Source organism: Cryptomeria japonica, chromosome 10 (assembly GCF_030272615.1).
Source record: "Cryptomeria japonica chromosome 10, Sugi_1.0, whole genome shotgun sequence".
Taxonomy (NCBI): Eukaryota; Viridiplantae; Streptophyta; class Pinopsida; order Cupressales; family Cupressaceae; genus Cryptomeria; species Cryptomeria japonica.
Genome location: NC_081414.1, coordinates 232,175,306 through 232,202,165, shown reverse-complemented (window position 1 = coordinate 232,202,165; position 26,860 = coordinate 232,175,306). Strand labels below are relative to the sequence as shown.

Sequence of the window (26,860 nt, the reverse complement as noted above, 5' to 3'; positions counted from 1 at the left end):
CTAGGCATAACATTGACTCCCTTAATAAAAAACTTGACACCTTTGGTAGAGCCTCTGGTGCTCGTATCTCCAACTCCAAATCTATTCTACTTGGGTGGAAAGAGAAACCCCCAGACTAGCTTCAGTAGTTTGGATACTCACGGGGAGGACCCAATAAAATAGTTAGATACCTTGGTATCCCTTTCTTTGTTTCTCCCTCTCTTAAAGACGTGGATTTGGGTCAAAGAAAAGATTGATAAAAAGCTTAACAAGTGGAACAATAGGGTTCTCTCCCTAGCTGGTAGGATTCAAGTCTGCTAGAAGATCCTTTCTTCCTATAGTATATACTACTCCTTTGTTTGGATGTTCAGTAACTACCAAATTTTTGAAATCCAAAAATCTATCAGACGCTTCCTTTGGTCTGATGGCAAGGGTAAAAGAAAGGCCCACATAGTCAAATGGATCTGGTGCCACATAGACAAGAAACTTGGTGGGCTAGATCTTAAGGATCTCAGAATGCAAGGAATTTCCCTTGCTGCCAAATGGATATTTCATGCTTTGGAAGGACAAGAATCCTGGAAGATTCTTGTCAGAAATAACATTCAAAATGGTGTCCCCAAGCTTGCCAAATCTTGGAAAGCCCTCCCCTTTAGTGATCTGGTAGCAGGTAGTTTCTCTGTGTCTATCCAAGGCACTTGGGTGTTTAAGTCCATTTGGAAAGCTTGGGAGCATGTGCGCAAACTTATTGTCAACTCTAGCATTGACTGTAATAACACTCTGCATGGGGAGAGATCAATATGGTGGAATCTCTACCATAATTATAAACCCCTTGCCTTAACCCAAGGATGCTCTGCTAGGTGCTGGTATAATAAGGGCATTAAGTATTTTATGGACATCTTGGAGCATGATAATCTCATTAGCTGGGAGGATCTTAGTAATGAGTATGGCCTCCCTGCCTCGCATAAGAGAACCTACAATATGATTAAAAATGTCCGTGCTTGTCTCAATTTTGCCAGGAACATTGATGTAGACGCTCACAAATACCTCTCATTCCTTTAGAAGGATGGTTCCCTCATCTCCAAGATCAAAGCCAAGTCTATCTACAAATTGCTCAACTATGACACCTCGATGGTCGATGACATTAACTCCCTTTGGTATGTTGACTCTAATACCTCTACTTGGTAGAAACTTTTGAGAAACTATGGAAGTCTCCCACCCCCCCAAGATCAAATGCTTCAGGTGTCAACTCATGCTGGATAGACTGCCTATTAGGAATAACTCGACTGCTTATGACTTATGCTCTGTTTGTAGGAAGCCCGAGACTACATGACACATTTTTCTTGACTGCATTTTTGCTAGAGAGGTTTGGTTGATGTTTGGAATCTCCCTTACTGAACATGTTTGTACTCTTGATATTATTACTAGTTTCATTCATGGGCTTAAGAAGGATGCTAACCTATTCTAGCAAATTCTTTCTTCTTTCATACTTTGGTTTATTTGGAAATTTTGAAATGAGGAAAAGTTCCAAGGCAATGATAGATCTCTATGGGTTTTTTAGAAAACTCATACATTATAAAATTGTTGTGCAGATATGTTTCTTGATGAATGTCGAGAGGGAAAATTTGTTGTGTTTCCTTAGGGATGGCCATGCAACTATGTTCATTTATGAGATGAAAGTTGGATTTGAATGGGCTAGGATTGCGGAAAATCAGACTGCCTTCGATGATGCACTAAAGAAGCTGATCAAGGAACTCAAGATAACAAAGGTCCCTACTTTGGCAAGCTCGATATGTTTACTGAGATTCTAGATCGGAAGAAGGTGGTGTGGATGGAAGGTCCACAAGGCTGGACCACGTGGTTGGAAAATCAGGATGAGATTCTCCAATAGATGCCTAGTATGTTGTTGTAACAATTAGTGTGTTCCTAAGCTGCTTTCTCGAATACTGTATAATGCTAAATACTTTCCTTTGTGACTCTTTTTGGTAGATGGATGACTGTATATGTTTAGTCGGTTAGTGTCTCTGACCTTACTGCTTGATGGTTGAGGCTCTACCTCCCATGGTTTTTTTTGTATAAACTCTCTATATTTTGATCTCTCGATTTTTAATACAAAAAAAAAGCTAATTAAAATCTAAGAATTATTAAAAAATTCAAAATTAAATTAAATTAACTTTAATAACCGAACTTAAATTAAATAACTAATATGAATTTAAATTAAATAACTAAAATGAAATGAAATTAAATAACTAAAACATTTTTAATATAACAACTTTTCATTTTATTTCTTGAGTTCTTCACCATACACGAGTAGTTTACCACTTATTTACTAGACTTAATCTACTTGTGTAAGAGCCTTATGTAAAACTTTTATTTTTGATGGTGTCATTTATAGGCTGATTATATGAGTTGGACTAATTTTTTATTTTTTTTTTAATTATATTTTTAAAGTATTGCTTCCCACCCATATGGTTGATGAGAGAGAAATGCAAACATATGCATGGAATAGAATGACAATTGCATTGAAATGCAACACCAAGATGAAGAGAATTTTATGCTAATTATGCATGCCTAATATAGGTCACTATTACTAAACTGCATGCGCACAAAAGTTTAATATTTACAAAAATAAATTTAGTCAGCTTGTAGTTATAATAAGACTTTTCCATGCTTTTGAATATATGAATTCATTATATGTTTATAATAATTTGTTTATGCTTTATTTAGAACAACAAAGTCTTTGTATTCTTTTTTATATATACACTGCTTACATAACAATACTGCAACAACAATTTTCAATAATACATTATTGAATATTATTGAGTAAATAGTTTGAAACTTGTACTTTGGTTGTGTGTGGGGGAAAAAGTGACACTAAGCAAACGGGCCCTAATCTCACTTTCAACCACACACTTGTGGAATATGAAAGAGCCTAGAGGTATCACACAATTGGCTACTTCTTTTTGTGGAAGAGAGAGCCACGGGATACCTATTAGGATTTCTATTCCTTTGTTGCAATTGAAAGATGAAATGATGCAAGTTCAATTCCTAACCCCAAAGTGCAAGTATGAACTAATAACAAGATTGCAGAATTGAACTTAAACAATGGAAAGCTGTAAACACAAGGACAAGACAAGAATGCAAATGCGTACCCGGAGTTAAAATCTGACTGAAAATGTTCGGGACGGGGGTGCGGGCGCCACTGTCCTGATTCTGCCCTTGAAACTGCTCCGGAAACTGCTGTTTTGCAACTTGGAAAGCTGTCAAAAATGCTGAAAACTGCTGTCTGACAGAGGGACCAGGGCGCCCAGCACCCCTGTCCCAGGGACTAGGGCGCCCAGCGCCCCTGTCCTAGCAGGACCAGGGCACCCCACGCCCCTGTCCTGGTCTTCTGTTTTGAAATTTGGTGTGAAGTTCTGTCTCGGCCTGCTTTTCCCGGATCTACAACTTGCGACATTGTCCGAATCTCGAAACCTGTAGTTATATCTGAAAAGGTGTTTTGGACGGCTATATAGGGTTTTGCCTTAGTCAAACCCCCGCTTTGGTGATTTCCACCTCCACGAATAGCCAAGTTGTATTGTAAAAGTAATGTGTGTGCAGACCTTGTGTGTGTGCAAGATCCTAAGATGCAAGTAAGTAAACTAGAGCAACCTAGAAAGTAAACCCTAATTGCTTGTAAATGATAATGTAAATGCTCCAAATCAAGATGCAAAGTGATCTAAAGCATGAATACAAATGATATAATGAGGCTTATGCAAAGACATGAAAACAACATGAAATCATACCCAACCCCAAGGGAGGGGTACAAGCCAATCTTCAGTCGGTAATCCCCTATTGCTCTTCAATGCCTTCAAAGCCCTAAATGGATGAATGAAATTGATGAATGCTTGATGGATGGATGTTGAATGTTGTTGAAGTCTTCAAAGATCTGCTCTTTCATTGCATAGAAGGTCCCTAAAAACCCAAAATTCCCCTCCTTTCAAATGAAGAAAGAGAGCTCTTATATATGAAACCCTAGGTCTTAATTTCAACTTTTGGCCGACCTAGAGATTAAATCTCCCGCCAATTTCTTGGGGTTAAGCTTTATTTTATGATTGGATCGCGCTCCTAAAATTTCGGGAAAAATGTCTGGGACCATGTGCACTTCGGGTGCCATGGTCCTCTCCGGGCGCCATGGTCCCGACAACTTTTCACCAAATTTTTAGGGCCATCAGATATGATGATTTTAGAGAGAATCCCGAAGTTACAGGTGATTTTGAGATGTTTTGACCCCTGAAATCAAGCCCCCAAGTTCAAAATAGGACCTAATTAGGGTTTTTAATTAAATGATGTATTGGAGGAATAAAATGAAAAGGGCACACTTTAATGAAAGGGCCCAATTTTATGATATAGGAGATGATAAAATAGAACCTTAGACCTAATTAATTTAATTAATTAAGTGCTAAAGGGGAAATGTAATGCAAAATGCAAAATGCGCCAAGGCGGGTGCTAAACTAGGTGTGAAATTGTACCACCCTAGCAAGTGTGTACAATTTATGACGCTACAGGTTGTAAGCAAATAGTTGTTTTCCTAGTTTATTCTTTGCATTTCCTATGTGTGGTGTGCATGGTGAATGTTTTTCTCTTAGTTGGTGAGTTATGGATCCATATTTTGCACACATGTCTATTAAATTATCATGAAATATGTTATTTCTTTGACATATTTGTTCTATCTTTCTTATCATTTATGTAGTTGAAACATTCTTGATATTACACTCACAAAATGATACAATTTGTAAACTAAGATGGACATTCCATATTGTAATTCATCAACAATGTATTTATGAAAGAAATGAAGTGCTCAAATAGTAAACTATAAAAAAAAAATCTAAATGAAATCAAACACCATTCACACGTTTAAAGAAACCCATGTGTTGCCCTAACATGTCTAAAAAGTTGAAAGAACAAAGAATTTTCAAAGCAATTAGGGTATAAAGAAATTTAGTATCTAGAAATGGGTCTTCAAGTTAGTGTCTTCGGATGCATATTTTATTTGGAGAAACCATGGAAATTTTTTGAAACTCAAGAGGATCTCAGGTTTGAGCATGTTTCGCCTTTCGATCCTATTCCTACTATGCTTCCTTCGTCTAATAACTTGGTTGTTGACTCTCCAACCGAGGATGGTCACATTGAATTTGAGGGGACTTTTCCATTCATGAATGATTTAGATGATGTTTCTCTAGATTTGTTTGAGCATGATTTCACCCTTGATCCTCCTAAGAAATGTTCAATTTCTCAAATCTTAAATAGAAAAACCAAACTAGATTGCGGTCTTCCAAAGAAGAAAGGGCGTAAATTCAATGCTAAAAAGCTTCTTATTGAAGGCATGGATGTTGTGGATGAGGATGCTTTCCTCCAACAGATCAACAAAAAGTACAAGTTCTATTTATTTTCTTTGCTTGGTCAAGTTGATGTAGGGTACTTTTAGTTTATTCCCTTTTTTGGGATTTTGTTGCATTATCTTTTCTCTCTTTAGTCCTTTTTTAGGTTTCTCTCCTTCTCATAGCTTCTCTATTTCTGATTCTTAGTTTTTATATGCTCCCTAATTGGTAAGCTTGCATTTCTCTATATTCCTTTATGATCAATTTATAATCAATTGCCACTTTGTGGTACCTATCAAACAAAAAATAAAATTAATATTAAAATGTTAAAAATAAATTAAAATATATCACATATGGACTATGTAATGTACTTATTTAATTGTTATTTCTAATAATTAAAATTAAATATTTGAAAAAATAATTAATTAAAAATATGATTCCAACATTCTGGCATGTAGTGTTTCTTACTTAGGTGAGTCAAAAGGCTTTAAAAGTCTGATAATTGGAGATTGAACAAACCCATGAGCACACTAGCCCAACGAGGGGCTTCAAAGAAAAGTTTGTGTCCCCCATCAAGGGTACGAAGCATGTGAGCACACCAGAGGGCTTCACTAGTAGGCCAAAGACCCATTGAGGTGTTAGAGAAATTTGAAAATCAATATATATATATATATATATATATATATATAAATTTTCAAAAATTAAATTTTAAATAATTTTAATGTTAAATTGTTAAAAGTATGAATCGAGTGTTTGACATGTAGCATTTCTCATTTAGATAGTCAAAAGGTTTTAAAAGTCTAATAATTGGAGATTGAATTTTTCCAGCCCTTGCCCTGAGCACACCAACCATTCAACTTCAACATATGACCATGATGTTTCTATAAATAAAAATAAAAACATAAAAACATAATTAAAATTTTTAACTTTTATATTAAAAATTACAAGTAAAGTCAAATGTAAAAAATTTAAAAGAAAATGAAACCTATCAAAAAATAATATATAATTTATTAATTTATAAAATTCAAATTATATATATAAAATGGTAATTATTATTAATATTATTATTTTATAAAACTTTAAAAATTGTTATTATTTATCTATATATAATAATATTAAAAATTTCAAAACTGAATTTTTAAATAATTTTAAACATATAATTTTAGTTTTTTGATTGGTATTAAACATACAATTTATTATTTTAAAATTAAATTAAATTTATATTATAATATAATTAATATTTAAATGTTAAAAATAAATTAAAATATATCAAATATCCAACATGCAATGCACTTATTTAATTGTTATTTTTACTAATTAAAATTAAATATTTTAAAATTTAATTAATTAAAAATATAATTTGCATGTAGCATTTCTTATTTAGGTGATTCAAAAGGTTTGAAAAGTTTGATAATTGGAATTGAACTTTTTCAACTCAACAAGTAGTTTTTGCCACTTCAACAAAGACGCTAAAAAAGATAACAACCATTCAATTTAAAATTGAAAATTAATAAATATATCTCACTAAAAAAGTAAAAATTACACACACAAGTAAGTTGTTCATAAGAAATTAAAAGAGCAAGTATAATAATAAAAATAATAAATAAATAAAAAACAACTCAAACTAATACTAAAAATAACTTATTAAGTAATATATATAAAAAAAATAAAAAAATAAAGCAACTCAAACGAATACCCAAAATAGGTTATAAAAGGCTTTTTAAGTGCAGATGGGCTAAAAATATGTGTTGCAGACCGGAAAAAGCTGAAGTAGAGAGAAATTTCAGGAACGGAAGTAAAGAATCATGGCGGCTCTGGGTCTAAAAACATATGGCTTTTTCGCTTTACATCTAGTTAACTATAGACAACTAGCTTTACACCTAGTTACCTATCTACAACTAGCTGCACCGTCTGAACCCTCAGTTTTGTCCCCAAATTAAAGGCTTTTTAAGTGAAGATGGCTAAAAATAAGTGTTGCAGTCTTGCAGAGCAGAGGAAACTGAAGTAGAGAGAAATTTCAGGAACATAAGTAAAGGATCATGGCGGCTCTTGCTCAAAAAACATATGGCTTTTTTGCTTTACATCAGTTACCTATCGATAGCTAGCTTTACATCTAGTGACCTACCGACAACTAGCTGCACCGTCTGGACCCTTAGTTTTGTCCCCAACAGAAGATTCAAGAAAGACATAAATAAAACCCTGTAAATTGGAGGATTGCTGAGCCTCAAAAGTAAAGCTAGAATTGAGAGAATACTATAGGAGCCGCAACATGGAAGAACAAGACACAGGAGGCGACCAGACTCCTCATTATTCTCAGGTCTATGATAATCTGCAGCAGCTTCAGTACCATAATTTTAACCTACAGCAGCAGCATGAGATTGCGCCTTTCAATGGTGCAAGCTATTATAGTGGGCATGTGCCTTTTAATGGTGAAAGCCATAATAATAATAACCACTATTTTCAAGAACAAGCACAGAGACAAACTCTGCAGCAGGAACAATTTCAAATGGTGCCGCAAACACAACTTCAAATGATGCCGCAAACACATATTCAAACACAAACTCAGCAGCAGCAGCAGCAGCCTAGCATGGAAATGGAAATTCAGAAGCGGCAGCAAATGAATATGAAAATTCAGCGGGTTCTGCTGCAACGGCAGCAGCGTTCAGAACAGTGCAAAAATGTGAATATGAATGAGGTTTCTCAGTCAATTGGAAGACCGATAAATTTGCGTAAACATGCGGACAATCCGAATGAGCTTTTGAATGATACCCTGCCGCTGGAGAACCAGAATGTTGACCTGCAGCAGCAGAACCAGAATGTTGACCTGCAGCTGCAGCAGCAGAATCAGAATGGTAATGTGCATCTGCATCATCAGCAGCATGATATTAATATGCAATTTCAGCAGTGGCAGAATACGGAAATGGAAAATCAGCAAGTGCAGCTGCTACAGCAGCATAATTTGGAACAGAGCAATAATGTGAATGTTAACGTGAATGTGAATGTGATTTCACAGTCAACGGAGATTGACACGGTTTCTCAACCTATAGCTCCACCAATAGCTCCACCAGACAGAGAGAAAAGAAAGCGTGGAAGACCAAGAAAATTGAGTAACCAGGCGGACAATCGGGCTTCCAAACTGCCTCTGGGTTCAACCAAGACGCCTCCGGACCTTCAATTTGGTACATTTTCTGCTTTAAATCAATTTCAATCTTTTCGTGTCCTGAAAGGCTCTCTGCTGTTGCTGCATCATTTGTTTTAAGATTGTGCACTGTTCTATTTCTAATTTCTTTTTGAAGTCTCTATACATATTTTAACAGTTGCTTTACGTATTTTCTTGAAGCCCCTTTTCTACCAATAAAATCAAGCCACAGTTATTTTTATTGGCAGCCTTGGGAGAGACATTTTAGGTGTCTATTAGAATTATAGGTTTTACGGAGAGGTGCTTTTCAGATAGATTATAAATTTATATTATAAACAATCTGTAACTGAAATCTAGATATTTTTTTTCTTTCAAGTCACATGTTGAAGAGTTATTTTTATTGATGGTCTTTGAAGAGATTTGAATTTAACTTCTTATGTTCCCATTAAAGTTATAAGTTTTGCAGACAGAGGTGCTTTCCAAAGAGAATATTAAGTTATATTACAAATATAAACAACCTGTAATTGAAATCTTGATATTTCTTCCTTTCCTTTTCAAGTCACATGTTCACTTAGAGTTATTTTCAGTGACCGTCTTTGAACAGATTTGAATTTAACATCTTAGGTGCCTATTAGAGTTGTAGGTTTTACAGATGAAAGTGCTTCCGAAAGAGATTATAAATGTATATTATAATCAACCTATAACAGAAACCTAGGTATTCCTTCTTTTCCTTCTCAACTCATATGTTCACTTAGAATTATTTTTATTTGATTATCTTTGAAGAGATTTGAACTTAACATCTTCCGTTTTTATTAGAATTATAAATTAACAGACAAAAATACTTTACAATAATTTATAAATTTATATTATAAACCACCAATAACTGAACCTAAATATTCCTTCTTTTGATCCTTTCCTGAAAACCAAATCAAATGTCTACTATATCAAGAATAAAGGTCAACAACCGATTGATCCACTTGGATGGCAAAAGAACTCAACATAGCAATTGGTTAGGATGGCAAAATTTCTTTCCACGTTGGAACAATATTCAAATCAAAGAATCATATGGTCCACAACCAGTCAAAAAGGTCCATGTGAAAGACCAATGTTGGACATAGTCAGCAAAGAGGATGCTGGGTGGTCTATGAGAACCTCAGGTGCATCATAGGAGAGATGAAAGCTCCAAAATCCTCCGTCAAATTATGCAATGTCAATCCACAGGCCGACATGCCTTTTCCCTTTCAAGTTACAAGTCTTTTTTTTAAAGCATTGATGGAATATATCACATATTTCTTCAACCTCTCAAGGATTTTCGTATTGCTTTAATGCCAAATTGATGTAGACACTTCTCTATCTCTAAATTGCAAGTTGCTAAACCAATTCAAATAAAAATAAATGCCACAGAGGCAGAAAGAATTACACAAATCTCAATAAATATCCATTGAATAACAAAGTAATTAAAATGATCTGATTTATAATATAACAACATAGTTTTATATATCCTATCCTAACTATCCATCTAATAAGCATGCATTGCTGAAAATACCCAGTGGCAGAGTTCTTTGAAGGCTGCAGCCAATGTGCAGCGAATGCTTGTTTTTTCATATGTTGTTGTCAACCATATCTCAAGAGTGGAGAAGGAGAAAATCCATTTGGATAAATGATGCAACGAGTCTGCTACTCTACTTGAAACATTCACAGACTTAGATTAGTAATCACGTAACAGTTGTTTTCCACTAGTTTGTGCCATTACTAATTACATCTAAACATAGCAAATACAGTTAGACTCAGGATAGCAAATACAGTTAGACTCATATCCTGATTCGTTTCGTAGGAGTCAGTTTACGAGTAACTGCTGGCATAAGTGGTGTGGTGAATATCACCAAGTAGCAAAAGGTTTCCTAACTGAAGCAATTAATTTACAAATGTTTCTAGGGGTCGAGTTTAATTGATTAAAGTATAGAATTTTCATTGTCGCAAATCAAGTTCAAATTTCAAAAGGATATCTAATATGAAATTTTAAGTTGAGATTCTAAGTCTTGTACAGTTGACTTCTAGTGCAGAGATGGTTTCTAAATAAGTAAACCTCTAAATTATGATTCTTGATTTTCATAGGTGATTTTTATCATGATTGTTTGAAAGGAGCTGATATTGATCTCATGATTGTAATCACAAAGACTTGTATTAAAAATATTTGTAAATGATTAACAATATAAAAATAATAATAATCCACTTAACTCCCACAATCCCATATCCATCTTTAGCATAAAAGCCAAATGAAAGAATGCTCCTCTGCTATGGGAATGTCGTGTTTTATAATTGCCATTAAGACATTGAACATTTAGCATATAGCTGCTGTTGATAGTTGGAAATAAACGCTGCATTCATTGTAACCACCCAGTCTTCTGTTGAAACCATTAGCTACTACTATATCTTCTATTTGTATTATAGTTTACTTCAACTTTACATCAATGCTTGAGAAATATTTGAATCTAGATTGTATTCTTACCAATGTGGCCTGTCCACACATTAAAATTAGATTTATATGTATTTTATCTACAAATCTATGGGCATTCCTTCTTGCAAATATGAAGATGGCATGGAAAGTAAGGCGTTTTTGTGTTAATACTTCTCTTCTCGATTGACTTTTTAATTACAGTATATGTCTCTACAAGAACTTATATTGATGACAAATTTGTAACTTAAAGATCTAGTGTCTGCTATTAGGTAGAGGATTAAGGGCAAATGATTATGGCGAGTCTATGCATGTTGCAGTGTGGCTTGTGTCTGTTTGTTAGACAGTGAGCTCCTAACCTTAATGCAACTTCAAGTTGACAAGAACACAATGTTTACAAATTAGAACGTTGAAGGGAATGATTAGTAGACATTTGGCTTCAGAGACTGTTAGAAATCGCATCTCAATAGACAATCTTTATCCTTTTTTGGCTTTTGAGATTGTTAGTAATCATTTCCAGCTCAATCATGGGAAACTTTAGGCATGTTGTATTGCTAGGTAAGGTTCTGGTCAATTAGAAGAAGAAACAAGATTTCATCCTTTTATTTGCACTCATAAAGTTCACAAGAACATAGATTTTCAGTTTCCGAATCAGAATGCATATTAATCATTTATGGCTCGATAGGTATTGTTCTCGTGGGGCTAACCTATTTTTCAGTTCCCAAATCAGAATGTATAATTTTTCAGTTCTCAAATTAGCCCCACAATAAATAACAGTCATTTGGCTTTTCTAATTGTTTGTGATTGTTAGCGCATAGTAATCATTTAAGCCTCGATGGGCATATTGTTATTGTGGGGCTAAACTATTTTTCAGATTCCAAATCAGAATGCATAGTTTTTCAGTTTTCAAATTAGTCATTTGGCTTTTGTGATTGTTAGTGCATAGTAATCATTTATGGCTCGATAGGCATATTGTTATTATGTATCTAACCTATTTTTGCGTCAGTTAATTCTCCTTGCTGTCGCGAAATATGAGTGCTTACACATAAAGCTAGTTGTCAACAAAATTATTTATGCCCCTGCCCATAAAAGCAGGAGCTTACATTACTCCTTGAGATCATTCACTAATTTGTATGCATTTCATCGTTAACAGTAATGTACAATAGACACTCGATGATTATAAGAAATCGCTGATCATGTCCATTAATAATCACATCCAAATTTTTTTAATAAGTGTACTTGTAAATGCTAGAAAAGTCGTCCATATGATTTCAAAACTATTTTAATAATAGTGCTTTTAAGCGCTAGAAAATTCTTCATCCATATGATATCTTTGTTTAATTTTATTCATCAGATGTTATAGTATTGAATATTTACAGAGACATTCAAATATTTGCAAATACTATAGATTATGGCATGGTAACCATTCAATAAGATAACTTTTTATTTATTTACAGTGCCTGTCACATACTCTATTGTTCAATGTACGTGGTGATTTATGTTTTGGTTCCATTTAATTTGTAATGTGGTGCCGCTGTACATAATTACTAATGCTAATGAAGTTGTGTCACAGAGCATGGGGAACCAGGACTTTTTCGAGTCATTGTCATTGCACCTGGGGAGGTAAGAACTCCGGCTTGTTCCCAATTTTTTTTTTTTTTGGGTTGATCTCTTCTGTCTCAAAATGATATTTTGGTGTCCTGCTTCCATTTTGAGAATGAGTAACTATTTATGATTAGGAGATACTAGGAGATTTAGATGGTTTGTATTTCTAATAAAAGTCTTCAATTTAAAAACTTTTCAATGGAAAACTTTTCACTTCTTTGTAGTTTTATTCATTGGGACCTAGTGTTAGGCTGAACTTATTTTTTCTTAAATAACTTTGTCTTTTAGAAACTTATCTATGTTTTAGTAGAACATATAATTTTTATCAGAAATTGAATTCTTCACAACACAAGTTTTTGAAGAAGTAATATATTTTTTTGATATAAATGATCAGTGTGTTAATTGAACAATTAGCTAGCAGTTATTAAGATTTACACAATGAAAGCACAAGAACACAAAATAATGACAAAAAGATTTGAAAAATTCATGTTCTTTAATATTTGTAAAAGAATGTAGAATTGTACATCTTATGGACCACTCCAAAATTATATGAAACCCAAATAACATACACTATCCAGCCCAATAAATATTCTGCAATATCTATGCAATCATCAGACTGCACATTTTAACAGTATCAATTAATTAAAATAATAACTTTTTATTTTTAATTAATTAATAAACACGATCAAAAATATAATCTGATAGCTGCATAAACAAGAATTAAATATTTAGCGAACTTGAAAAACCCTCCATTACGATCTAAACCTCTTACAAGTTGATTTAATCCCTGTACTGACTTTAGTTCCACTTCAGTTCTGACTCCAGCTACTTCTAAAAAGGAAATAAATCACTTCTATGTTGATGCGGTGACTATTGGCGTGCCCACTGATGTGGGGTTTGAAAGGTCCTTGTTGCTTAAAGAAACCTGATGCTTCAGCTTCAACCCAACAATTTTGTAGATTCTATGCTACTCGTGTACGCTTGTGAATCTCACTTAAAAACTTTGGACTGTTCATAAGAGTTTGACATAACTAACAAAAAGAGTGTGTTGTTTTCCACCTGTTGCCCAGAGAACGGATCCTTAACATATCTAGTCTCTGATATGCGGACTGGATCTTATGTGGCTTTCTTAAGCTTGTGTGGCAGCATACAACACATTAGTGCAATGCTCTGCTTCATGCAGTTTTGTGAGGAGTTTTGCTGTCTTAGCAAAGGCAAGAGCCTGCTTTGTTTGGCACCGATATCCAGAACCAATGAACTTTGGGGTAGGTTAATTAGGATTCCAAACCTCCAAAAACAAAATTATAGCAAAAACACAAAACACTTTCCAAACTAAAATACAATGATTGAATTTCGCTTAGATGATGTAAGATTACTTGACCTTTAGGAGGGGTTCTGTATCATTTTTCTATATTTAAATCTTAATAATGATATCATTTTGTGAATTCGTCTATATATTTTTCATAAGAATAGAATCATTTTCAATGAACTTATGAGTTTATATTAGGTTTATTTCTTGTGTATGAGTTTGATGTCTAATTATATAGGCTGTGTCAATGGACCTTGGTCTGTTGGTGTAGTTGAATGGCTCCAAATGAACCCATCAGGGATCAAGTCTTGCTGAGTGCAAAGCTCCTACATCATAAGGGATGAGACTAGGATCGTGCCCCAGGCTGATTTGATCTGCAGCTTTGTGCCCTTGACTAAACTTCCATTTAAAATAAATAAATAAAAATTATATAGGCTGTTATAGGATCCTTATATAAACTTTTTAAAATAGATTTCTATATAATAATTTTACAATTGTATGTTGTCAATATATTTGTGGGAATCAAATCATTTTCAGTGAAATCAATTTTATATAATTTGCAATCATATGTTTTTCAAAAGTGTTGACCTGAGATACTAAATCTTCTTGATAACATTTTCGTTACATAAAGAAAAAAATATAATTGCATTCCAATTTAAAAACTTATAATTAATCTCAATTCCTGAGTAATTACCATCTATCTCATTTGCCCTTATCATTTCTTGAGTTTTTCAAATATTCATTATTAAAAAATTTAGTAAGTCTTTTGTTTTCTCTTTCAAGAAAAAAAATAAAAGCATATGACAAATGTAACTTACTAGTCTAGGGTTAAAGCCATGACATTCTAACTTCTCCAAGTTTAATTTTGAATAGATGAATTTTTGACTTAAACTTTTTAAACACTAATGAGTTTTTCTTTTAATTTTATTTCTAATAAGGGTTTGGTAGAAACATTGGGTTACCCCTAAAATAGTTGGCTATGTTCAATGGTGGTAGCACTTACCTACTATTGTAGAACCAATCATATAGTTTTAACATAAACCCTCTTAGGTAAAAGTAAAATAATTTTTTTTTAAAATCAACCCTTTTATAATATATTATGATTCTTTTTAATCCTCATACACTATACTTGACATGAAATAACAAAATCAAAGTTCTCTATACTTTTACTAATGTAATATTTGTTTTTAGTTACTAAGTTTTTGTTGAGTTATTCTTGTTTTAAACGTATTTAATTGAATTACAATTACACTTTTTTGTCAATAGAATGAATCTATTCATACAACTATAATAAACTTTAGTAATCAACAAGCTCTTATCATCTTGTATTTGTCTAAGGGTAGCTATAACTATTCAAAAGCATCATCAAGCCTCCCTTTAGAAATAGGAGAACCTATTCTTATGCAAGAGACTTAGAAAGGAATTTAAGAAAAATACTAAGTCAAGTTCAAGAAAGTGGCAACCCTCTAAGCATTTTTGCAAGAGATTTTCAAGCATGAAGACCAAGTCACCTTCTTCAAAGAAAATCATGGAGAGAAATAAGCCATAATTGTTGCTGCTATTCCCAAAGAGAGTGCCTAGTCTAGAAGAGGTTAACTACTACATTCAAGAGGCATTTAGGAGCTCTAACTCCTTAACCCTTGCAAGGGGCATTGCCCCTTGAGCCCATGGGGGGGAACTACCCACTCGATCCTTATAAGAAGCACTACCCCTTAAACTCATTGATCGTTGTCACCCCTTGTTCCCTTTTTTCATAAGAATTTTATTTTATTTTAAGTATTTTTCGTGATAATTAACATTCCTTTTTAAAAAAAATGAAATATTTGATATAATTCAATATTTTTAGGTTAGACTATGTGCGAGTTTTTGAATCAACGTTTCGAATCACACTCCGTGATCCATGATCCTTGAATCAACGTTTCGAATCACATTCATGGATCACGGAGTGTGATTCGAAACGTTGATTCAAGGATCATGGATCACAGAGTGTGATTCGAAATGTTGATTCAAAAATTTGCACACAATCTAACCCAAAAATATTGAGTTATATGAAATTATGGATTGTGGAAATCTGATAACATTAATGGAAAACTCACCAATATTTTCTACCAATTTCGTGCGATGTCAAATAATTGTCAATAAAATTTAAAACAAATAAAGAAAAGATTTTCCAATAGAAATTAATATTTTTTTCCAAAAAAATGAAAACTTTGCCAAGATTTTATGGATATATTTAGGAATGGGTGGGGGAAGGTTTATAAATTGAATTTAAAGATATGAGGTTTAGTTTGACGTGTAATTGATAGGACAATTCCACATCCATGAATTTGAATTAAGGTGATGAATGGTTAGATGTAGAATTTGATTTGAATCATGGAAATGCATAATGATGGGGACAAGATAGGATAAGGTCACATTCCAACTTCCATGTGAAAATATATCAACTTGCATGCTAGTTAATACATAAAAGGTAACCTAGTTATTATGGGTCCAAAACATGATATAGAATTGCATGTTCATGTAATTTTCACCATGACATTTAATTGAATCTGTTTAAAAAAGAAAGAAAAAACTAAGTCATAAATGTTAGAAATGATGGTACATAGAATTAATAAAAACTAGTATAATGCTATGAGAAGAAATCTCATACAACATTTACAAATTGTATAATTTATACGAGAGAATACAATGCACAAAACCCTAAGTAGAGAGACATCTTACTCCTACCTAGTTATTGAGTCCTAGTTTGAATATGCTTAGTGTTTGATTTTATCCACAAATTTGTAAATATTTTCTAACCTGGTATCTTAAATTAGTTTCTATAAGAGCTTATTATACACATTGATTTATTGGGTAAATTAAAATTTAAAGTTGTTTATGGTTGATGGTGTCATTAATTGTCTTCTTTGGTAATAGAGTATTGTCTTCATTTGGGGCGTTAACAAAAAGAATGACTCACTAGTCTGACATTACTAATAGATTAACTTCTTAGTTGGCTTGTTATTCTTATTGTACTCTATTATTTTGCAGGATGTGCACGAGAAAATTATGTCTTTTTATCAACATTCACCCTTAACTGTTTGTATAATCTCTGCAAAAGGAACTATTTCTAATGTGGATTTTCAGGAGTTTGAGCCCAGAAGAATTGTAAACCATAAGGTAAGGTTTTGAAGCTTTTTCACATTCTTTCAATTATATTATGGATGATTGCAAATGTTTTTGCTTTTTGTGGTGATGAAACAGTGCCATTTATATTAGCAATATAAAGTTTAAAAAATAGACCATATTCAGAAAAATGTCTATGCAAGGAAAAACCTTAGTCAAAGAGTGCTTTTCGAAATATTAATATTAGTAACAAAGGTAGATATATTATTAAATCTCATTGTAATTTTTTTTTAAAGATGTTTCCTTTAGGTGAAATAAGGTTGAGTTGAATGTATATTCTTCAAGTAACTTGTATTTAGTTAATTGTGCTATTAATCTGAATATTTTATTTTTATAAAGTGCTTTTAGTTGGGACAAAAAGTAAAACAATATAAAGTCACTTATAAGGAGTTAAAAAGATTATTATTTAAAAAATATTTTCTAAACATAATTTTTGGAAAGTTCTACAAGGGATTGTAAAAAGAGATTGGGGAGGCACATTTTATTTATTTCTTAAAATTTGATATTTATTAAGACCTTAGTTGTGGAGTTGAACAAATTTCTACTTTCTTAGAATGAAAACACTAAGGTGAGATTGACTTGAATTTTTTTCCTATTCAATTGTAGAGGTGGATTTTGAGGAAATTCACATCAGTATTGAATGTGTGTGCGTATTGAATGTGTGTGGAATATGAGATTGGAATCGAACAATATGTCTTTCTAAGATTTGTCAAATTTACAGATACAAATTATAGAAATTTTCAAGTAAAAATAAATTTGTGTGAAGTTTTCTTCAGTAGGTTGTTCCTTTATAACATGTGCTTTTGAGCTCTTGAATATATTGGAGAAGTTATTTGATTTAGAAATTCATTTGGAATAATTATTTTAAATTAGTCAAAGGCAACCTACAGACGGTAGTGATAGAAATTATGCAGGTCATGTGAAGGGAAAATGAAGATTCATGGGGAAAATGGCAACCGAACCAGTCATAACTTGCTAAAAGGAAAATTATAGACTTAGAGAAGACATGGAGATGGTCGTCGGCTTTTGAATAGGGGTTTAAGCTCCTTCCATCACTATAACTGCCCATATTTAGGGAGAAATATGTTCCTAATCTCATCGCAGCCCTAACCTATGCATAGAAACATTAAAGGTGCGATTTTGATGGGATTACCACCATTAAAGTCTCAATGATCCACTGCATGGGTAATCCAGATTTAATGTTCTTCTGTCAGCCAAAGGACTTATGTTCAATATCACAAGGATATGGGTTATTGGCTGATTTTGTTCGAAAGTTTGTATAAATATGAGTGTTCTTTGATAAGCATTCTAACAGAAATTTATAGCACAAGATCCACAAAAATGACATTTCATTTTATATTTGAAAATGACACAATATTGTTGTTCTTGTGATATTAACCTTCCCTTATGAATTTGTCAAAATTTCCATTTTGGTGTGTTTGAAATACATGACAAACAATTTCTGAGCAAATCAACCAGAAAGGGTTATTACAATTTGAGGACATTGAATGGTAGTAGATTCTCATTATGGATCAAGGTTGAATAGAGCTCTTCAAATCCTAACAACCCCAAGGTTGATAGACTTAAGTTGACACTAGCGGAGGGACACAACATTGTAGATAAAGAGTAATAGGGTCTTGACAGTAGAGTGGTTCTAGATTGAATGGATTGATATATTTGTGAGAGGTTAGGCTCAAAAACAAGCCAAATGAGTGCTAATCTTATCTAAAAATGGACACTAAAATTAGTACAAAACACAGAGGAAAAGTGTTAAGTACGCATTGTTTTCTGTACACATATATTAGATAGATGTCTTCTTGGTGGTGACCTAAAATACTGTCTTTACCTCTATCTTTATTCGTAGGATAAACAAACTATTCTTCTTACAATAGATGGGGTAAAGTTATACCACTCATAGAACAATATATAAGATAAATGAAAAAAAATGCTTTTATGGAATGCTTCCATAATGAAGGTCACTTACACTAAATTTGTATCTTGGTTGGTCAATTACCTCATCACCTTAATTTTGAATAGACATTGGTCAATATTCAATGACATAGGTGCTATTTTTATTTGAAATTCAACCATCTAAAATATTGAATGATGTTTTATATTTTAATGTAAAGACTCTCTACTCTCAATACAAACTCACAACACAACTTCATATAACTTAATATCAAATCCTCATTTTTTTTCAATTCAATTTAGTTTACATGAATCTGCTACAAAATAAAATTATATCTTTGCCCTTCACAGCCTATCGCCACTCACCATCTCTCCTTTTCTTTCAAGATCCATGCAGACCTCGAGCTATCCTCTACATTTCTTTATTGCAGGTCTTCCATTCCTGCCCATAAAAAAGTCCTCTACCACTGGTTTTTTTTTTCAAACAGCCCCAAAAATGGGCTCCTCTTCCTAATTCTCCACCTCCTCCTCTTCCTTTTTCACGTCTATTTCCTCCTTCCAACTTCCGCTCTCCTCCACGCTCTAGAATTTTTCATGGATCTACAATATATAGTAAATAGTTTCACATCATAGGTTTCAAATAATGACCGTCTAGAATTTTTTCAAATGTTGATCACAGTTCTTGTACAACGTGACTTATTAAATACAATTATGCTCTATCGAAATATTGCTTGGTTCTTAATTGTGAATTAAATCTGTATAGCTGTAAAATGTGAATATTTTATATCTCTTTGAATCTCTGGAGGAGTTGTTTCTTCTAGTTTTATATTTTCAATTTAATATTATTCTGCAGCTTGCTTGTCATTATTGTCTTTAATTTTTAGATACTGGTCTCCAGGGATGATCTGATGATGTTCATTTATCTTAGAATTTTGTTTTCAAATTGGTGGAAGTCTTCTCACATCCATGAACTACTAGTTTTCTTTGAAGCTTCCATTGTCTAATTTTTGTTGGTTTTGACTTTTGAGGTTATCTCTGGATTTCTTTATGAATTGCTAGCTTGTTTAATTTGAAGCAAATTTTGTTGTATATATATATATATACACACACGGTGCAGTGTTAATCCATTCCATTTACAATTTTCACAATAACTCGTTTAATCTTACATTTTTTTGGTTAATTAATTGTTTAGTTTTGGTTCTAACATTGTATGCAATTTGCTTCAGGGAGAATTTGAAATTCTTTCTTTGTCACGTTCCTACACAAAGGACAATAATGGCCTCCGTGTTGCATTGATTCATCTAGATGGCACGATTTTCCGGGGGATAGTTGGAGGACTCCTTATTGCAGCAAGCTTTGTAGAGGTGATGGCTCTGGTCTTTTGTTTTTAGAATCACACACAGTTTATTTTTTGAACAGGGTTTCTAAGTTAATTGCTATTTGCAGGTGGTTGTTGGTGTTTTCTCCTCCGACGCTGTATATATCCCAGGACAAGTTGGAGATAAAGGACCTATCTCCATTTCAGGGCAACCAAATACAGAAGTATACAGTGCTATTAGTGATGTGTAGTGATGTGTAGACTATTTTTTTTTGAGGTTTCTTTGTTGGGTCAGCGTCCTTGTTAATGCTGTTTTTTTTTATCAAAAACATTTGGTGTGATTTGGATGAAGGCAAAATTCTAATGTTTAGATTGTAAGAACACTTTTAATTTTGATATATATATGAACTTGTGTGTGTTAGGAACTTAATGGTGTGCGCTATAAATTTATTTATGACATGATTGCATTGATATGAACTAATTTGGTTCTAACATTGTTAGGATGTATGTATGAGTATTGGACGGTTTAAATGATTGAGGTGCAACAAAAGGTAGGCTTGATAACCTAAACTAATAAATGTCTAGAGATACCAAACCATATCATATATAGAGGGATACATATTTCTTCTTATTTAAGAATTATTTTATTCTATTTAAATTGTTTATTTTTATTTAATTTGAAAAATATTATACTTTTGTATCTAACTTCAATTTAATTTTTGAGAAAGCCACCATTCATTATTTATATGATTCTTTTATTTTGTTTTTACTTTGAAAAATGTAATATTGAAACATCGAATTTTATTATAAAACTGATGTCTAGTAATGTAGTTCAATTAGATTTCTTTTGTTGTTTTATAAACTATTTTAATGTTTGATGAGTTTTTATATAAAAATAAAATTTAATAATGTTTTATATAATTTAATTAAATGTGTGATTAAAATATAAACAATATCAGTGACCAAGCCAAGTCCCCAACCCAACTTTCATATTTCTTTAAGATTATATTGTAAATTCAATTTTTTTCATAGATTAAATTAATATCATCAAAATTATTTTCATATAGACATTTAACAAGAAATTTCATAAATCAAACTGAATCTTTTTTGATAATTTCCTATTAGTTTACCTTAAAAATTTAGTCTCTAATATAATAATATTCTTATATTTTTGTGAGATACTTTCCTTGTTTTTATAATATAGTTGATTTTTTTCAATCAAAATTTAGTGACTTATATTTGATATATTTGAATGTAGTATTTTTTATTCTGTATTTTAATCTTTTCTAAGTTTTGTATACAAATTATTCAATTTTTAGTGCTCATTCTTAATGATCTTAATTTTATTATTTAACTATATATTTGAAGGTTCCTCATCTTGTTAGTTCTTGTGTGTAACTATTGCATTCATTCATTTTTAAAAACTTAATAATTGTACAATTTGTGATCAACCTTGATTATTACTTTTATTAGCTCCTATTTTGATATTACAATGTTGAAGATGTGCATTATTTAGGAAATAGATAATTTATTTGCATTTTAATTGCTAAAAATATCATTGCCACAATGAAATAATTATAATCAAGACTAATGAAGTTTGTCCTCATGCAGTGTGTTAATAGTCACTTTGGCTAGTATGATGTTCATCTCTACAATTCTTAAGCCCTCCAATAGTTGTGAAGGGACACTTTTAGACCTAATTAGTTCTAGAACCTATTAAAATGTATTTTGCATCTAATAATTTAAATGATTATTCATAGATGTTTCTAATACTAAAATTAATTTTGTTAGATTTTAGTTGTCTTATGTAAGATTTCATAAGTTGGATTCTTCTTTAAAAATTAAATGTGTTGCATACAATAGAGTTTAATTTAGACACATGTATAAATCCTTTACTATCTAAGAATAATTTTATTTGGTGGATATGTTTGCCCAATATATAAAGTCATGTTCTCTAGAATATGAATAGACAAGAAAAGAAGCAATGTTTGTGTGAAGAAAAATATGCTATACAAAATATTTTTTAATTACATTTTCTATATAATAAAGTCCACCTTCTTCACAACCAAGTTTGACTCCTTTGAGTTTAGTATGTTAATGATGTTAATGAATATAAGAAATCAATTTTGTTACTTGGTGGATTTGAAGTAGATCTATTTCAATAAAAAGAGTAGAAACAACCCTGATTTATGAGCTTATACACAATAGAAATAATCTATGTAAAACACTCCATGAGATATGCCCATAGTAGATGTCATTTAGGAGAAAATTGGCTAGCCAAGCTTAGCATAAAACAAATGTAACCTACACTACCATCGAAAAATCTTGTAAACAAAAATAGTGAGTTTGTAAAGTCAAACACATGTTTATCTTTGAAAAATAAATATTTCCATTTATGGAACTTTATGAATATGAGGCATTAACTTTTGTTGATTTGGCACTTGTAGATACCAAGGTTTCTACTATGAGCAACTTAGTCAATCATAGTCTAGATGACGCTCAAGGATCTTAGTGACTTAGATGACATTTAGTGATAGTCAAACTTAGTCAAACATTTAGATGGCATTTAGTGACTTAATTGAGACATTAAGATGACATTTAGTGCCTTAGTTAAACTTAGTCAAACGTAGTCAAGAAGCATACAACACGTAAAAGTTTTATCCTAATTGAAATAGCATAAAGTGGACATTTGAGGCCAAAGACTCGGTATCTCTTAGGTTGCAACCTTACAAGAAATTTTCTATCAAGAATAAGGAATTAGAAAAGCTCACGGTCAAGTTCTATAGACAATAAAAGATCATGAGGAGAGTTTGAGAAGTTCCCTACGAGTTGGAGCTTTTAGAACATAGCCAAATTCACAATGTATTTCATGTTTCAATACTCAAAAGGACACTTCGAAAACATATCAACCCTTCATGGAGCTACTTTTTTTGGATGATGAGGACATTCTAGTCTTGATTCTAGAAGTTGGCATTGGCATCCACGAGAAGTTGAGGAATAGGAGCATCATTGAATACTTAGTGCAACAGAAAAATCTCATGGTGAAAGATGCAACATAAACATCAAAATTTACAATTTTTTTAAAACAAGCAATTTTGCGGAGGGATGACTATCATGTCCCTTTCTCAAGGTTGATAACCTTGATCACTTTTAGGTCCAGTTTTTGCTATGTATAGGCGACAGTGATACTTAATTAAGACATTCTTTATGATCTACCTTCTTGGCTTTTGTATTAATTATTAAAAATACTTTTTTTTTTTTTTTAGAGGGATTGCCTAAATTGTGATTCCTATAGAAACAAAAGCCAATTCCTCTTTTGACATTCATTACATCATTATTTTCTAATGAATTTTCAAATTCAAGCTCTTAAAGATGAAACCCCTTGTTTGCATGAATTAAAAGATAGAAAACTTTGTAATTGTTGGGAAGATTTGAGGACATATAAATTGAAGAAAAATTATTGCTTTCTAAACCAATTCCATATTTATCATTTACTAACTGCAACTTGTAGCTTTAATTACAAATATCCTATATATTGCAATAGCGTGATCTGCCCTCTTTACAAGTTAATCTTTACTATTATGAGCTAACAATTAGGTGATCTTATTAGTTCCTGCCTTGCATGGAACTATTGCCCTGCCTTGCATGGAACTATTGCCCAGGAGCAGCCATTAACTGTTTATTAATCCTTAACTCTTGCAACCAATAACAATTCAGATTTTTTCTAGGTCTTTCTTTATTCCTATGTTCAGTCAGAGTAATGTGCAATTTTTTTTAGTCGAAAATTTATAAAACATTTTTTCTGGTGATCTGATTGGATTGAATTTGGTGCTAATAGATTGTCAGAAAATGGATTAGCGATTTTTAAATAAAAACTTTTTTGGCTGCATTTCATTGGCACTATAAACGGTTTTCAGAGGCGTTAGTGAAATTTGGTTGCATCTTGTTGGGCTCTATTGAGGGATGCAAAATTCAACAAGAGAGAACGCACGACATTTGATGAGTCTGCCAGTGCATTGCAGGTTCTGTTCGTCAGTGCGTTGTAGGGGCAGTTCACTCCACATTATTTATCCTCCTCACTTTTAATACCTAATCATGACAAAATAGAACAAGTGTCACTCGCTTTAACACCTAGTCATTACAAACAGAACAAGTGTCACTACAATGCACAGATTTTTCTTCCTTCAAAGGCATATAATATGTTCGGTTTTCATACAATCCAAACCCACTACGAAGGATTTCGGGTTTTTATAAATAAGAGAAAAAAGAAAAGAGGGGAGCTTTCCTGGTTGTTTCCAATACCATGATTTTTCTTACTTTGTTGTTTCGTGGGTTTTTGTTGACAGCTGTTTTACATGTAAATGCAATGTGGTCCCTTAAAATATAGGACAGGCATTCATGAGGAAGTGGTCTTGCTTCACCACTTAATAGTGCTTCGGACTCATCGGAAGACTTGTCCATGGAGGCATTAGTGAGCTCAGCCAGAGCTAAAGAAAACAATGGTGCCGATGGATCATCCCAGAATAACTTTCTAGATGTTTCTCACTGTGATATTCGAACCAGGGGACCGTAGAATGAGGTGAGAGTGATTCGTACACAGTTTATTAATGCATATTCACACATCTTATAATCCTTCCTTGTCCAGAGTAAATACATGACTATTATTAGATTTCTATCCTTATGTTATAAGATGTAACACAACTCCGTGATGATGAGCTATTATTCTGTACCTATTTTTCAAAGTGTATATTGAATAGTTATGATTCATATGTAGACGTGTGCTAAACAAGAGCATATTCTCACATGCTTTGTATGAGGATTCATATATAGTAAGATAAAGTGCTCTATATTGTAGTTAAGACTGGACGCGATGTAAAGATGTTGAGGTTTAATGAAGTAATAAGGCACTCACTCTAGCAGAGATATGCCGGACAACAAGATTACATCAAGTTTTAATTCTTTCTATATGTAGGTAAATTTCCTTTTTTCTTTGATGGCATTTATGGTTGTAGCTTTCACTATATAAATATTTGGAGCTTAATTTTTTCTAACAGTGTATAGTAGACAAATCTCATTGACACTGGCTTGAGAAATGAACTATAGTTCTTTGTAATGGGTTTTACAGTTGTTTATTTCACACTAACGCACACCCAAATGCTTTGAGAATTTTGTATTAACTTGCAATTTTATGTAGAAGTGTGGTGATGGTTAAGCCTGTCAATTGATTTATTGTTTTTCTGTGTTAATGGACAGCTAACATTCTTGCGAAGTATTAGCCTCCAATCACAGATGGTCAAAGTACACTAGGTGCCTCTCAGAAGCCTGAACTAGCCTCACCAGCTATCCATGGCGGGCAACTCAGTAAGGAAACAATGGAAGGCGGGATGAAGTTACATAGTGAGTACAGGTGACTTGACACCCTCTAGTAATGGAAATTACTTTATGCTCATTTGTTTGGTAGACTTTTTGCACTGGTACTCAAGTTGACAGTCTGATCTGCAAGAATTGATTTTAAACATCTTAATGTACAGATTTCATTTCTCTTACATGTTATCACATATACATTCAATTTTATTTATTCATATTGAGGTGGGAGAAGAGTTATGTATATATTTACACAAAGTTCATTCATTTGTGTATTCCCATTTTTGTATTTATTTTTGTGGATGGTGTGAACTAGTAATTCAAATTTGTGAAGAACACCACCTTCTGCTTTCCCAATGCGCAGGGTCCTGTAAAATTTCATCTGATGTTTTGGCCTAAATGGATCTTGCTTGGTACATTTTAGCCAAGCAAATGTTTCATTTTCTTAAGATTTGCAATGATCCTTAGTTCCTCAGTATCTCATATTCTGAGTAAAAACATCCAAGAAACTTAATCCAAACTCTCTGAAATGTGGCATGCAGGCCCTAATGAACATGCAGTTCAGTATTGATGGATTTTGAGGAGGAGTCTGTTCATTGAGCTTTTGGAGATGATGATGTTAGGCTGCAAAATCGACGTATAAAATAAATGAGATTTTATGAAGTGTATTGCAGATTAACAGTGGACATTATTTAATAATCAGAGATAGATTGCAGAAACTCATTCTTTTCTACTCAGAAATTTAATGTCCATCATAAAGAAACATTGTATTATTTTAAAAAACAAATCAATTACAAAAGAGTGTGCAAAACATTATTTAAATAACACCGAAAAAACATAATTTAAAAAGCACAAAAATCTTTATGGAATTCGCAGACTCTAAAACTAAGCACTCACTACATAAGAATAGCGCAAACTAATAATAACTTATTTTCTTTCAAAACTGCCCTATCATATATGGCAGGAACTACGCTGCAATGCAGCTCTTATTTTATTTACCTTTGCGAATTTTCTTTTATTGGAATCTAATTTCAACTTACTATCCATTTTACAATGAAACAAGCATACTTCATACCAATGACATTTGTCCTCGTGTAGGAGGTTACGTGCAATCACTTTGGATTTCTTGGCTTCTAAAACCATTTTTTTATAAGTCATGGTTTTCTTTGGCTTTAGCTTAATGAAGATCACCATAAAATGATAGATACGCCACCTTGGACTATTGTACCTACACTATAACACATGAAAAATTACCACCTTT

General features: G+C 32.6%; 1 protein-coding gene and 1 long non-coding RNA gene across 3 annotated transcripts; both read left to right on the top strand.

Moving 5' to 3' along the window:
• The first annotated feature begins 7,095 nt into the window (after window positions 1–7,095).
• On the top strand, window positions 7,096–20,665 carry LOC131077793 (uncharacterized). The gene is made up of 5 exons (XM_058015345.2): window positions 7,096–8,515; window positions 12,504–12,553; window positions 16,875–17,003; window positions 20,144–20,281; window positions 20,364–20,665. Exons 1-5 carry the CDS (start codon window positions 7,606–7,608, stop codon window positions 20,484–20,486), a joined length of 1,350 nt encoding a protein of 449 aa, XP_057871328.2. The 5' UTR covers window positions 7,096–7,605; the 3' UTR covers window positions 20,487–20,665.
• A 3,824-nt stretch (window positions 20,666–24,489) lies between these two features.
• On the top strand, window positions 24,490–26,322 carry LOC131077776 (uncharacterized). Of its 2 annotated transcripts, none has more exons than XR_009113647.2 (3): window positions 24,490–24,814; window positions 25,489–25,642; window positions 26,142–26,322. It is a non-coding gene; the product is annotated as an uncharacterized LOC131077776 (long non-coding RNA). The 2 variants fall into 2 exon arrangements; XR_009113648.2 differs by having other exon boundaries at window positions 24,495–24,814; window positions 25,489–25,632.
• The last annotated feature ends 538 nt before the right edge of the window (window positions 26,323–26,860 follow it).

What these genes read in the sequence shown, in the direction of transcription:
- LOC131077793 (XM_058015345.2), top strand. Translation starts at nt 7,606, where the DNA reads ATGGAAGAACAAGACACAGGAGGCGACCAGACTCCTCATTATTCTCAG. An exon ending in GCCTCCGGACCTTCAATTTG is followed by an intron (nt 8,516 to 12,503) that starts GTACATTTTCTG and finishes GTTGTGTCACAG; the next exon opens with AGCATGGGGAACCAGGACTT. An exon ending in GAAGAATTGTAAACCATAAG is followed by an intron (nt 17,004 to 20,143) that starts GTAAGGTTTTGA and finishes AATTTGCTTCAG; the next exon opens with GGAGAATTTGAAATTCTTTC.